The 15,443-nt window shown below is 42.0% G+C and overlaps 1 protein-coding gene across 5 annotated transcripts in view; it reads left to right on the top strand.

Annotated features, from left to right (window-relative positions):
• The window catches only part of LOC122090897 (uncharacterized protein sll0005), a 44,571-nt gene that overhangs the window by 5,213 nt on the left and 23,915 nt on the right, over positions 1-15,443 (top strand). For 4 of the 5 annotated variants that reach the window (XM_042660652.1, XM_042660648.1, XM_042660650.1 and 1 more), the window contains exons 5-9: positions 288-393; positions 484-632; positions 861-986; positions 4,301-4,444; positions 11,516-11,603. In XM_042660652.1, the coding sequence (XP_042516586.1) occupies positions 288-393; positions 484-632; positions 861-986; positions 4,301-4,444; positions 11,516-11,603 (613 nt within the window). The remainder of the gene's footprint in view (positions 1-287; positions 394-483; positions 633-860; positions 987-4,300; positions 4,445-11,515; positions 11,604-15,443) is intronic. The other variant, XM_042660651.1, reaches the window with a different exon arrangement.

Below are 15,443 nucleotides of genomic sequence, written 5' to 3'. Positions count from 1 at the left end.
AGAACTTATAGGCAATGCCCATGTAAAACAAATGTACACTAAATATGGGATCTACATGTTCATAATTTTATGGTAATGAAATTCAAGAAACTCAGAGGTTGTCATAAAGATATCTACTTGAGCTGCTCAGCAATAAGGTAAAAGTCTGTTAAGAGTTCAGACCATTGACTCAATATCTCCATATGTTCACTAATTATTGTATTGAGGACTTTTAGCTTATCATAGATATCTTGTTCTTTGTGTTTCCATCCTTTAGCTGATTTCACTCTGTTTGATGATGTTTGAAGGTTCCTTCATTTCCAGATGATGTAGCTATGGCCTTTATAGAAGAGGAGCTTGGTCAACCTTGGCATAATATCTATTCTGAACTTACTTCGTCTCCAATTGCTGCTGGTAATCTTCTGAATGTCTATCTCATTCTTGATTTTGTAAGTCATTGAGCTGCTTTACCAATTAAAATCAATTTATGATGTCTTTGTTCAGCATCTTTAGGTCAGGTATATAAGGGCCGACTAAGAGAGAATGGTGAATTAGTTGCTGTTAAAGTACAACGGCCTTTTGTTATTGAGACTGTAACAATTGATTTATTCATCATCCGGAAATTGGGATTGTTTCTCCGGAAGTTTCCTCAGGTATTAATATTTCCCCTTCTTTTGGAACAATAGGTTGTTTTTTGTTGAACATTTTATATTTGACCTTTCTTCCTTGGCATTCTTGGTGATAAACTTCAGCCTATCTCCCCCTCCACCACCCCCCCCGGCCCAAAACCCAAAAAAAAAAAAAAAAAAAAAAAAGAAATTAAAAAAGAAAAACTGTTGCAGCTACCCTTAGTTTCCTTATTTTCTTTCTCCATTTTTCAGATCTCCTTTGATGTTGTTGGTTTGGTGGATGAATGGGCGGCTCGTTTCTTTGAAGAACTTGATTATGTTAATGAGGGTGAAAATGGAACTCGCTTTGCTGAAATGATGAGAAAAGACCTTCCACAGGTTTGTTTGATACATCTAGATGCATTAATGCAGTTGAGTGTTGGATATATTATTTTCCTTTTATGTGAAATATGTTAAGAAACAAGGGTTTTAGATGTTAAAATTTTGTCGCTTAATATATTGGCTTGGAAAGAGCTATTAGACAAGTTTTAACTCTGAATTTAAAATTTATGATCGAGGAATTAAAAAATGTGAACAGGAGAGGAGTGCTGTACAATTCCTAGCACTTTTTTTTTGTTAAGAAAGTGTAGCAAATTGATGAGTTATAAAGTAATTTTAGGATAAGGATATACACTATTCCGATAGACAAATTAATATTTAATTTCTCAACAGAAATTTTTTAGTGTGAGATCTCCCTAATATATTCTTTTCCAAATATTCTCTTAAAATTTATTATCTGCAAAATGTTATAAGTTAAGTTGTTATGATTAAACAAATCCAAGATTCGTTCTAAGTTTATAACCAAAAACTCTAATCAATGTTGCTGTGTACAAACCATTTGGGTTTTGCTTGAAAACAGTGAAATTTCAGGACTCAAACTTAAAGGGTTTGTCTAAAGGTTTTTGATTCCGTTCGCAACCTGATGCATCCTCCCTTCCTGATAATTTGCATTGATCAGCAAAGCTAAAAAAAGCAATGGTGGAATCTCAGTTCTTCACCACAACCAAATATTTAACTAGACTGTCAACTCTAAACCAGTGAGTTTTTGAACAAATGTTCCCAGTCGGCCGGATCACTTAGTTTTTGATTCTTGACTGAAACTGTGCAAGCTTGGTATCCCTGCTTCACCGAGATGGTTTGCCGAGTGTGGTTGATTTATTATGTGCTGGTGTTCTTATTCATTTTCCATTTTTGAGAGAGTCTTATGCTTCTGTTATGTACTTTTTTGGCCAACACATACTCAGTAAGGAGGATGTCTTTTGTAATATGGTGAAAGAAAAGCATATAATGGGCTTCTATTCTAGTACATCTTAACATGTCTGAGAATAGGGGAGAGTGCTTATCAGAGGCGGGTTCAGGTTTGTTTTTAATGGCATAAATGTGATGTATCTATCCATGCTGACGTACTTCCATGAATTGAATAGATATTGGTGTAGCAGTCAAGTACGCCAATACCCAAGAGTTGGCTTGACTGAGCTGAACATGAGTGGTCGGTAGAGGTGATAAGATTCTTTTAGAACTCTAACCAAATAATCTAAAGGAACCCAAGGATAGGCATATCGGTTTCGTAGCCAGTTTCGGGCATGGCTGAAACTGAGATATTGCAGATTTCGACCACCTGGTATTTTTTTTGGGCCAACTCAAAATCTTGGTTTCGAGGCCAGAAAGTGGTATCTTGTTCTGATTTTTTCTGTACTGCCTATTTTTGACATTTTAAACCTAATTCATGAATTAGTTATGCCAAAAAACCACCCGAGTACTTGTGGTTTTGACCCAAGTTTGTTAGTGTACGTTGAATGATGTTGTATACTAGCCTTATTATAAATAATAAGTCTACTTATAATTTAGCTACTGGAAATGTAAATAAGCTATTGAAACAATTAAAACATACATTTGAAAGGAAAAACAATCATGCATGATACATTGAAGGAGTTATGTTTCGGTCAAACCTTAATTGGTGTCCAGAAATTCTGTTAAAGTCGCTTTGAATGGAAATAAATTTTTAGATATAAAAACAATATATTATTTTACCGCACTTTTGGTTATTTGTGATGTTCTTTCATGGTAAGATTTATGGAATTTTTAGATTTGAGAAAAACCCTAGCATTTGGAAATTGAAAAACGCCCCTACAACTGAAAATTCAGTTTTTGTTCTTGAAATGGGAGGTTGATTTATCCTTTTGGAATTTGATTGTTTAACTATTTTTATTGGATTCATTTTCCGGGGGGGGGGGATGGTGTTTTCTTATTTATGAATAATTATAAACTCATTTACTTGAATGATATAGGCATAGATAAGTGCTGATTAATGAAATATTCTGAACCCAGGGGGCATTATTCTACCTCCAAATTTCCAGTGAGATATTTGAGTTCTGTGTCGAAACCTGTTGAAACAAACAGGTTTCATGGGAGACATGTTACTTTAAAGCTTGGGTCGAACCAGGTTTGGGTTGAAACCAAGGTTTCGGTTCGATTCCATTTTGAGCACAGGTTTAGGTCAAAACTGCATGTTTCGACTGAGATGGTGAACCATGTCAGTTCCTAAGAACCAGTGTAATTAAAAAATGGAGCAGCAGTCAAACTGCTTAGGCTTGGAAGCCCACTGATGGCTGCCAATCCAAATGAGCTGAGTGGATATGCAGCAATTGTTCACAAATAATGGTGGTTATGCTGTACATGTTGAGTTCTGGCACAAAAGAAGCTATGGCATGATGGGAAAGTACTTAATTAATATCTGTTATTTCGGGTTTTAGGTCCCAATCTCTTTGAAGGAAAGTTTCTAGATTTTATTTCTCAAAATATATATATATAATTCATGAATCATGACTTGTGTAATGCTCTTCTTTAACTGTCTAAACAATTTGATAGAAATTGGCAGTCTACTGATCAGTTTTCCTTCTAAAAATTCCAACTTTGGGATGGACCATTTGGCCCTATTGGTTAACGGTGCAACTGATCAAATGTGGTCTGATTACTTGGTCTGATGATAATGAAAACATTGCCTGGGATGATTGACTGATGCAAATTGGTCATCGCAGTTGATCGTGACTTGGATGTTATTTCTAGATTTGTACAAATAGAGTGTTGCTGTAAATCTGATCCCACTGAAGTAGTCTTTGCCACCTATAGACCTGTTGGGGGTAAAAGTGGTCCAATAATTTTCTAGATCTTTAATGACCTGGCAGCCATGCAATGTCATGGAGGACCTCTTCTGCCGAAGGAGTAAGTTTATTATTGTTCCTTCATGAAAGCTCCACTTTTAGATAGCTTATCGGCCAATGAATTGCTAGATTGGCATCTACAATGGAATGAGACGTTGATGGTTGGATATTAGATAGCAAGCCTTCCACTTGAAGTTGATAGTCTAGGACTCTAGGGCCTCTCATAGTCGAAGAGATCTGCTAAATAGCATTAGAAGGGTCTTTTCTGACCTCTGACTGGGTCACCTCAGAGAGAGAAACTGAGTTTGCACAAAGGTCCATGATACAACTGTCACTAAGTCTTCTCTTTCCAATAGGGCTCAGAGATACTTGAGCCATATTCCCACCATGATCTAATTTTTTTTTTGGTAATTACTTCGTAGTGCAAATATGTTATTTGATATCCTACAGTGTGCAAGGATAGCTATGTGATCTTCTTGACTGATGTTTCAGGTTGTTGTACCTAAAACGTACCATAAATATACTACAAGAAAGGTTCTAACAACAGGCTGGATTGAAGGAGAGAAGTTATCACAAAGTACCGAAAGTGATGTTGGAGATCTGGTTAGTGTGGGAGTCATATGCTACCTAAAACAGGTAATATATTATCAGCAAGCACTTTGATTCTAAAAAAACAGTGGCAGGGTTTTAAGTATCAGTGCGTATCATATCGGCTGATACGTATCGGTGGGTATCGATACAATATTTAAAAAAAAAAGTTTCGATCAATATGGGTTGATAACGGTCCGATACAGATCGATGCAGTTAAGGTTCACTTGATACGGCTCCTTTAAACCTACAAAACAGAAACTGTGAGTGAGATGAAACCCCTTGAGCAATAGAAGGCCATGGAAACTTGTTTTTCTCTTCGATCTGAGTTGGGGGAAATCATCTAACATTAAAAAACGACCCTAACCTTTACCATTTCAACATGTTTTGGGGATTTACAATGCTCAAATTACAGATTGAAACAGATTTGGGCGCAAAAAGAGGTAAAGTTGCAGAACTCTTTTTTTGCCTTACACTTTTTTGTGGGTGGGGGGCGTTATGCATCTCTAAATTAAGTAAAAAAGACTCAAATCCTTGCATTAAACTGATACATATTTTCATAATTGCATAATAAGTTTATGCTTCAAAACTGTGTTTTATACAGATCATAAGCACATCATGTATTTCTTGATCATTTACATATGTATCTTTAGTCGTATCTTGCGTCTCTCTGATATGATATGATACAACTCTTAAAATCACCCCTCCGATAAGATACCCGATACCGATATGTAAATTCTTGGTTTGGGACCTTGGTTTGATGCTGTAATGTTAGCATTGCTGGACTAGAATGACCCACGTTGGAGACCCAAGCCTAGCCGGCCCAACCCAATTTTTTAGTCCAAAGAGGGCTATTGGAGATTTGGTCTTTTTTTTTTTTTGGGTGAATTAATAAATGCATTAAAAAAAGGGGGAGAGAGAATATATCCCCAAAGGGAGATTTCAAACCCTATAAGGGTAACCAAAGTCCAAAAAAGACAGCATCCAAGGTCCAGTGGGCTTGAGGAGTGGAAGAGATGTCACAAATGACATGCCTAATACAACACAAAGTCCACATGGGCAAAAATAAAAAGAGCCAAAAGCCCAACAACTAAAAATTCAAAAGCCCACATGGGTTGAACAAGAACCCAAAAGCCCAAAGGAGGAGGGGCAAACAGGGAAATTTTGAGTTAGGGTTCCACCAAACCCTACCAACAGGTCTCATCACTTCAGCTTCCAGCTGTCAAGACATGAATCGAAGTTTCGGCAAAAAAGGCAGGCACGACGGTGGGGCGCGGGCCTTGCAGAGGGCCACGGCTAAGGGAGAAGCTGGCCTTGCTGAAGAGAATCACGAAGAGGGGCGCCGGCCTTACGAAGGGCATCGGCGAGGCGGCTGTCGGCCGAGCATGGCTGGCAACCTTGTGGGTTGCAAGCCTTGCCAAGAAATCACCGTGACAAACGATTCGATTAGGGAGGAAACGTTAGATTTTCCAAGGATCTAAAAGAGATCATGGCTAGGTCAGTGGCACAAAGGCACTGTAACAGTGCAGCAACTCAAGGATGAGCGGCTACAGGCCCAGCGAGTGTCGGTGGAGGGGAGGAGCCAACGAACCGTTCTGGGAGAAGATCGGAGCAATGGATGGACGGTGACATAGCTATACCCAATCAAAGCAGCAACTCGAGGAAGAGCAGTGGCAGGCCCAGAGGACGCCGGCGGAAGAAGGAGCTAACGAGTCCATCAGGGAGGATCAAGAGGATCCCGGCAAGACCATCACCAGATCTGAGTCAAGGCGGGAGTGGAAAGAATGGGGAGACGACAAGGGGTGGATCACGACCTCCCAGACGTCAGAGGAAGAGGGTGAAGAAGAAAAGAAGAAAAAGGTTCAAAGGAAGAGAGTGAAGAAGAAAAGAAAGGAGAGCAGAGGATGAGGGGGAGAGGGAGAGGGAGAGGGAGAGGGAGAGGGAGAGGGGGAGGGGGGAGCAGCCCGGCTTCGGCGGCACTTTTTTGGAGTTCTCTCGAGTGTTAGGTCTAGAGAATTTTCAGTGGAAGATTCACCCTGAACGACAAGATTGGGTCTTTTATTTGGGTCGATTACATAGGATATTCTATTGTGTCTCCAATTTGAGTTAATTTAGTTTCCGAGTAGAATAGGTTTCTATTTTTAGATGAATTTCTTCTTACTTATACCTTTGTAATCTATGATGGAGTTGATTTTATTGGAATAAACAGATTGGGTTTTGGTTATTGTTCCTAGTGTGGTGTGACGGCCTGGTATGTACTTCGTATGATTCCCTTCTGTTGTTTCTTCTTCCATCTCCGTTTCTGCATTATCTTTTCCCCTTATTTCACTTCTCCCTTGTTTGGCTTAGCGGTACCTACAGTGTATATTATAGCTGAATCAATCTCCCTCTCTTTCTCTTCTTTCTTCCTCAAATTTGGGGTGTGAAATCTTCTCCCTTAGGCAATTGAAACCCTAGAGTGTCAATCCTTACAGCCTCATAATCTGCAAGAAGCAAATCAAAACAGTGGCATGTTCCTAGGCCTGGTTTCAGACCTTTATAGTTACTCTGCTGCTAGTTCTTCCGGCTGGTATCTTATCGCTTTTGAGAGGCCTTGGGGTTTGGCTTCTATTCCCAAATTTTCAGATTGGAAGACCTTTGAATAAGGGAGTTCTGTTGAGAGAACTGGGGTCTGCTTCTCAGCTCTGTTCTGCCCAATGTTAGGTTAAAAGACAACATTTTGTTTCTTTAATCCTCCTTAAATCTTTTTTCCCAAAGATATCCCTCCCCCTCTCTCTTATTCTTTCTTGTCCCTTATCTTGAGTTTATTCTAAGTCTACCCCCTCTTTAATTCTAATCCTGTTCTATCCTCCTTTATTTACCAAGTTGCTAGTCTCTTATAAAATTAGGAATATTTACTGTTTTGCCGGTAGTCCGTTGGTTAAGTTTTTTACTCTAATGGGGTTTTCGAACCCAAGATTGCGTCAGTTTGAGGGTACATATTTTAATGGTATTTGATCCACTTGTTTTGCACCCTATCTATGAATTTTCCTTAACTAAAAGAACAGAACTTTTGTTTTATCCCTCATAATGTGGTTATTTGTACGTGGGTGCTTGCATGGTTATTTTATTTTTGTTTGCATTTGTGATCATATATTTGTGCAGTTGCACTGAATACCAAAACGATTTTGGACGCTAGAAGTTTGCTGGGGTTTTAGCTCTTTGTAGCGCCATTAAGCTAACCTAACCTTTTTTTTTTTTTTTTTTATGAATAAAAATTATATTAACCCAAGAAGAAAAAATATACAAAAGAGAAGGGGGGGGGGGAAGAGGCACATGGCCCGCCAAAGGGACAAGCCCAAGCAAAAGAAGGATTAAACTAATGGATACAATCCCTCAATGTGGGGGGAGGAGAATAGAAGAGGGGAGGTTCCATGAGTGAATGATGTGTTTGTTCCGAGGCGGGGTTGGATGGTGGCGATTTTGGTGGAGACTTCGAAGGAGATGGCCTTCCAAATCCTGTCAAATGAGCGGGAGTTGGACGTCCATCTACGAAGATTCCTCTCCATCCAAATGTGGTTAATGGTGGCACAATAAGCAAGCTTTCCAACGATATCACAAATGGTGGAGCCTTGGAAGGTCATCTCAATCCAGATCCATTCCCTATTGAAAGGGAGAACTCTTTTACTACTAGGCCAACAATGAGAAAGGACATTCTTCCAAATGGTAGAGGAAAAGGGACAAGAGAAAAAGAGGTGATCCACATCCTCATCTCCTCTCCAGCAAAGGCAATAGGCAGGAGGAACTTGAATGTGGCGGTGGAGGAAAGACTGAGTGGGGAGGCAGTTAGTGAGAGCTCGCCAAGTGGTGAAGCTATGGTGAGGGATATGGCTTTTGAACCATAGGACTTTGCGCCAAAGGGCTGGCTGACCTTTCGTCCTAACAAAGTTCTAGGCAGAGGAGAAGCTGAACTTCTTAGAGGGGGAAGGGTTTCAGAGAATGGAATCATCCCTTTCCAAGTGGTCGGGGGGAAGGGAAGGGAGGGAGGACCAGATATCGCTCAGAGAGTTGGGAAGGGGGGAGGCAGCCCATCCTTCCAAACCAAGGACATAGGAGACCGAAGCCATTCTGTCTAACCCAGAGGAGTAAACATTTCTAGAACTGAGAAGATGGAGGACTCCCGAGGGATGCCAGGGGTCCAGCCAAAGAGAAGTGGAGGCTCAATTTCCAATGGAATAGGAGATAGCCTTAAGGGTTGAAGGTTTGAGGCGGAGGATACCTCTCCAGACCTAGGAGGAGTCTGGGTGGGGAGCAGCAAACCCAATGGAGTTGGATTTGAGGAGGTAGCAGTAGACCCAGGAGATTCAGATACTGTTATGCTTCGAGGCAATCCTCCAAATCAATTTGAGGATGCCTGCATCATTCATGTCTTTAATACGCCTAAGGCCTAGACCTCCCTCAGCTTTGGGAAGGTAGACAGAATTCCAACTGGAGGGGCGGAGGAACCTGGTGGAGTCAGTTCCTTTCCAAAGGAAGGAGCTGATGAGGGACTCGATGGCTTTAATAGTTGGGGGAGGGAGGACGAAATATCAGACCAATAGAGGTATATGGATTGGAGAACGAATCTGGAGAGCTCCAAACGACCTGCATAGGATAGCAACTTGCACTTCCAGAGCTGGAGCCGCTTGCGCAGGAGATCGAGAATTGGGGTGCAGTGATGAGTCGAGAGCCTGGTAGGAATGAGTGGGAGGCCTAGGTATTTGATTTGGAGAGAGCCAAGGGAAAAGCCTGTGATTTGGAGCAGGAGAGCTTTCATGGTCTCAGAGATCCTAGAGGTAAAGAGGCGGGATTTAAGGAGGTTGATGTTGAGATCCGAAAGGCTCTCGAAGAGGCGAATAGAGGACATGATGGAGGAGGGATCGGCTTTCGAGAAGATCATGAGATCGTCTGTGAAAGCAAGGTGAGTGAGGGAGATAGATTTACATTTGGGGATGGGAGTGATAAGGTGAAGGTCAGTGATAAGGCAAGATGAGTGAGGGAGATAGATTCACTTGAGTCTTGAGTGTTGAGTGTTGAGAGATAACTCATGATGATGTAATATTTTTATTTATTTTGGATCATTTGTATCATGTATTGATGTAGATTGTAGACTATATATAGTGTAGACTATGTAATTATGTAGTATAGTTTCAGACTTTCAATCAACGACTCAGCGTACTTTACCAAACTTTCGGTTCACCCCACGAGTATATATATATATATATATATATTATGAAACTAATTATGTGAATGTGTTAGAAATGTCTGAAATAGGATGTACACAAAAATCAGGCAACAAAAACACAGTTTGGGGGTCGAAACCAATGTTTCCACCCAATTGGGAAAAATTTCCTAGTTTCCTTGAAATTTTCCAGGTTTCAACCGAAATTTCGGTCTCCCCAAGGGTCAAAACCTGGTTGAAACCCGATAACTTGAACCTTAGCAACAAGAGAGACCAAATTCTAAGAATGCAAACGAGCAACTGGAGAAAGAGTCTCAAAGTAAGCCTCATAAGTCTGAGTGTAACCTTTGGCGACAAATCTAGCCTTCATATGCTCAATAGTACCATTTGGATGATACTTAATAGCAATCCAAGTATTCCGACTGATTAGAGCTTCCATCTCATGATCCATTGCCTATTTCCAACCAGGAAGGAAAGAGCTTCCATGTAGGAAACGAGGAAGAGAGACATGAGAGAAGGCAAATGACGATAGGTTGAAGAAAGATGTTGAAAGAACCATGACTGGAAATGGACTAGTGAACATTTCCAAAAATTGGATTAGGGAACTTACATTTATGAACAACAATGGGTAAATCAGGATCCGAAGAAGACGAAGAAGAGGAACTCAATCAGAACTCAGAAGTAGATGTGATGGAGCCTAGAGGTCCTTCCGACACGAATGATTATAAGCTTGGAGAGGAGAATATAGTAAAGAAGACAAAGGAGGAAGAGAACATAAATAATCATTAGGTGAAGTGTCATGAAAAATAGCAAGGGGAACAGAAGGAGAGGAGATAGGATAAGAAAAAAAGTTCATCACATCCAAAATTGTTCCAACATCAGAAAAATAAGGCGTGCCTTCAAAAAATGTAACATCAACACTGAGTAGTGTTTTTGAGATACTGGATCGAAGCACTTAATACCCTTTATGAGTACAAGAGTATCCAAGAAATACGCATTTAATAGCACGGGGAGACAATTTATCAAGCTCAGTACTGAGAATGTAAACAAAAAGTTATGGCCAAACACTCAAAGAGGAAGAGAATGCAAGGTAAACAGGAAAAGAACAGAGAAAGGGGTCTGTCTGTTCAAAATAGTAGAGGGCATCCGATTAATTAACATTCAGTGGGAGCAACATCTCCCCAAAGTCATTTTTGAACATGCTAATGAATCATCATCGAACGGGCAACTTCTTTGAGATGATGGTTTTTCCGCTCAACAGCTCCATTTTGTTGAGGAGACTAAGAACAATCAATTTGATGAATGATTCCATTATCACAACAAAAAGAAGCAATAGCATCTTGGATAATTTAAAGAGCATTATCAGAACGAAGAGTATGAATATTAGAATCAAACTAAACTTGTATTTATTTATAAAATTGTGTAAAAACAAAAACAAACTGAGATCGATCTTGTAACATATATAGCTAAGAAAAACAGTTCAAATCTGGTTACTATTGGGTTAATCTGACCCATTGCCATCCTCTTAAGGTTTTATAGTGACATTGCCAAGGTTAAAAATTGCTTTCCTAAATGAAAGGGACAATACTTGTTGTTCTTCCCTCTTGACTAAGTTGTTGGTTCTCTCTCTCTCTCTCTCTCTCTCGTGCTCTGTCTGTCTGAAAGTGTATATGCTCCCATGCTGAAGGGAACTTGAGTCTGCACTTTTTCTCCATCTGTTGCTTGTTGGATTGATTCCTATGTGAGAGATACTTAAAACGATTCTTTTTCTGTGCCCCCTTTCACTACTTTTAAGAGCACTGTCTGCAGCAATGCTACTCTGTACACTGATAAAAACCTTGAAAATTAATTGGTTCTCTATTGTTTTGTACCCTATATTTTAAATCTTGTTATTAACTTGTCGTCACTTGGATTTGCAGTTACTTGATATTGGCTTTTTCCATGCTGATCCACATCCCGGGAACTTGATCCGCACACCAGATGGGAAATTGGCTATACTAGACTTTGGTAACAATCTACTTTGAGTACGTGGTAAAGTATCATCTTTCTACATGGTTAGCAGCATCAAACATGTAATCGTGTTTGTGCATAGTCGAAGTTGCACATAACACGTCATAAATTCATAATTACTTTGAGCTTAGGAAATTCAAGTAGGATTACATAAAGGTTTAGCATAAGAATATTGCGACCTTTTTTTTTTTTTTTTTGATGAATATGTAAATTAAGTAGAAGGGAAAAAAGGGGGAGGGATATACAAAGCTAGAGGCAGGGGATACATCCCTAGAGTGCAGGGGGAGGGAGAACCAGAATTGACAAGGGAAGACCCCAGGAGACAACAGAAAACCTGTTCCTTAGGGAGTCCAATTACGGTTGGATGGGGGAGATAACCAAGTTTGGAGGAGACATCAAAGTAGATAGCCTTTCAAATCGAGTGACTTGAGTCAAAGGATCTAGAGTTGGAAGTCCATTTACAAAGGTTGCATTCCATTCAAATGTGGTTGATAGTCGCTCCAAAAGCAAGTTTGCCGGCGATGTCGCAAATGGAAGAGCCAGAAAAGGTAAAGCCATTCTCTCGACAGGGGGAGGAGGGTTCTCTGGGTAGGCCAGCATTTGGTAGGACTAGTTTCCAGATGCGGAAGGAGAAAGGGTAGTCGAAGAATAGGTGACAGGTGTCTTCCTGACCATTCCAACAGAGGCAGTAGGCGGGGGGCAGGGATAATGGCGGGAGATGAGGAAGGCCTGAGTGGGGAGGTAGTTGGAGAGAGCTCTCCAGATAGTGAAGTTGTGGCGCGAATGTGGCTTTTGAAGTAGACAGTTTTGTGCCGGGGGAAAGGGGAGCGGATGAGGTTTCAGGCCGAGGTAGTGGAGAAGGAGCCCATGGAGGAGGGGGTCCAAATGGTTTGGTCGGCTCTTGAGGAGGGGCAGGAAGGGAGCAAAGGCAATGCCAAATAGTATCAAGAGGGGGTATTGATAGGGGGGACCAAGAGGCAAGGGAGATGATTGAGGATACCATAGAGGTCCTAGGAATACCAGAGTAGACAAGATAGTTCTCCATAATCGAGGAGAGGACACCGGCAGGATGCCAATTGTCAAGCCAAAAGGAGGTGGTGGACCCATTACCGATGCGAGAACGGATGGTGGATATTACAAGGGTACTGGCAAGAAGAATCTTGCACCAAACCCAATAGGAATTGGGGTTGCAGGTGGTGGTCCAAAGAGTCTCTATGGAGGGGGGAAGGAGTAGACCCAGCTGAACCATATGCTTGGTTTTTTGGAAACAACCTTTCAGACCAGCTTAAGGATGGCAGCGGAGTTGGAATCTTTGATTCTCCTAAAGCCAAGGCCACCTTCTGACTTAGGGAGGCAAATGGAGGACCAGTGGAGGGGGTGGAGGAATTTTGGGGAATCTGAACCTTTCCACAACAATGAGTAGAAGAGGGATTCAATAGATTTGATGATGGATTTCAGCAGTTGGAATACTGATCAATAGATATAGGAGGATTGAGGGACTAATCTGATGAGAACCAGGCGACCCGCATAGGAGAGGAGCTTGCCTTTCCGAAGTTGGAGTTTCTTATGGATTTGGCTAAGCATGGGAATGCAATAATGGGAAGTGAGCCTGGAGGAGATGAGGGGAAGGCTAAGGTATTTGACAGGCAGAGAGCCAAGGGAGAAGCCAGTGAGTTCGAGAAGACGGGCTTTGCTAGAGTCGTAAACTCCGACAAGGAAAAGGCAGGATTTAAGCAGGCTAATGTTGAGGCCAGAGAGGGATTCAAAGAGACGAAGGGAGGATATAATGGATTGGATGGAAGTCTCATATGCTTTTGAGAAGATTATTAGATCATCCGCGAAAGCAAGTTGGGAGAGCTTGGAGGCTTTACGTTTAGGGATGGGAGAGATGAGGAGGTTATTGGTTTGGGATTGGATTGATCTCGAGAGGATCTAAAGGGCGAGACATAAAAGGAGAGGGGAGAGGGGGCAACCTTGGCGGATGCCAACAGAGGAAATAACCAACAGAGGAGCCATTGACAAGGACCGAAAACTCGGGAGAGGAGATACAACAATGAATCCAGTGGGCAAAGGAGGGAGGAAAGGACATGGCCAAGAGCACTTGGAAGATGGAAGTCCTATCTGATAGTGTCAAAGGCCTTGTGGATATCAATATTGAGAAGATCCGAAGGGGAGTGGGACTTCTTATCAAAGCCTTTGACAATCTCATGACAGAGGATAATGTTATCCTCCGATCCGCAATGGAAGCAGATTGATTGGCACTGACTAGAGAGTCGATGATGGTCTGAATATGATTGGTTAGGATTTTAGCAATTTGTAGAGCAGATTGCAGAAAGAGATAGGTCTGAAATCAATCATGGAAGAAGAACCACCTTTATTCTTGGGGATGAGGTAGAGGAAGTGTGGTTAATGGAATTGATTTGGGAGGGATTGAAGAAGAAGCTTTTGATGGCTTTGGAGGGGTCTCGCCAATGATATCCCAACAAGAGGAGAAAAACCCCATGCTGAAGCCATTAGGGCTGAGGGCTTTGTTGGGTTTTGTGGGCATGGCGGAATGAATTTCCTGGTTGGAGGGGATGGATTGGAGGGAGGGGATGAATTTGTTGAGGAGGAGGGGGTAGGATGAGTTGGGGAGGAGGGGGTAGGGGCCGAAGATATAGGAGAAGAAGGACACGGCTTCAGCCATGATTGCATCAGGGGTTCTGAGAGTGGAACCGTCTCTGGCTTGAAGCTGAAGAATGGAATTAGAGTTGGATCTGGATTTGAGGGATTTATGGAAGTAGCCTGAGTTAGAGTCCCCAAGGTCAAGCCATTTAATGCGAGATTCCTACTTGAGAATACTCTCTTCATAGGAAAGGAGTGAAGCGAGCTCAAGGGAGGTCTCTTTCTCTTCCTTAGCAAGGGTGGAGTTAAGAAGATCGGTTTGAAGGCGGGACTCGATTGAAGCAAGATGACTCCTACAAGCGGAAAATCTAGCATCAATGATTCCAACGGTGGAATGGTTCCAGATTTTGAGGTCAACTTTCACATTTTCGGGCTTGAGGGCAAAGGAGATGAGGGGAGAGGACGAGGAGATTGGTTTTTTCCAAGCGGATAGGATCATAGGACAATGGGGAGGAAGTTCGAGTGAAGAGACTACATGTCGAAGAACTTGAATGGCTTGGGGCCAAAGGAGACAAGAGGGTGAATGGGGAGGGAGATAGGGCTGTGATCAGAGATGCTAGGGAGGTCAAAGGTGGCATGGGAGGAAGGAAAGAAAGAGAGCCATGCCTTATTGACAAGGACATGGTCAAGCTTGCAAGCAATATGGCTGGGGCCAGAAAGAGGGATCAATGCTCCTGCCCCCACATTTCTAGTGGGAGTGGCGGGCCACATTAAGTCTCCTCCCCAGCCCCAAGGATGGGAGCCAACTTGGTTGCCTAGGAGGCAGATATCATCCTAGAGGGGCGTTCAGGAGCTCTGTTGAGCCCGTAGATAGCAGTGAAGAAGAGAGAGATTCCGTTGGTAGGATCGAAACTAGAGAGATGGATGAATTTAGAGGAAGAAGAGAGGATTGAAGTTTGGATTTAGAAGGGTTCCAAGGGATCTAGATTCTCCCATTGGGGCTGGAGTAGTTCGAAAGGAATGACCAAGAAGGGGCGATGGAGGAAGCAATGCGAGCGACATTAGCTTCGGGCACATGGGTCTCAAGGAGGCAGCAAAGGATAGACCTAGAGGACTTAATGCGGGAACAGATCTCTGCTTGTTTGGCCATGGAATTGTGGCACTGGATGTTCCAGATGGTCTAGCAATTCATGGGGGGGAGGGAGGGGGAAAAGTAAGGAGGCCTCAGGGGAG

This window comes from Macadamia integrifolia, chromosome 10, assembly GCF_013358625.1.
Source record: "Macadamia integrifolia cultivar HAES 741 chromosome 10, SCU_Mint_v3, whole genome shotgun sequence".
NCBI lineage: Eukaryota > Viridiplantae > Streptophyta > Magnoliopsida > Proteales > Proteaceae > Macadamia > Macadamia integrifolia.
This window is presented reverse-complemented; position numbering and strand designations above follow the sequence as displayed.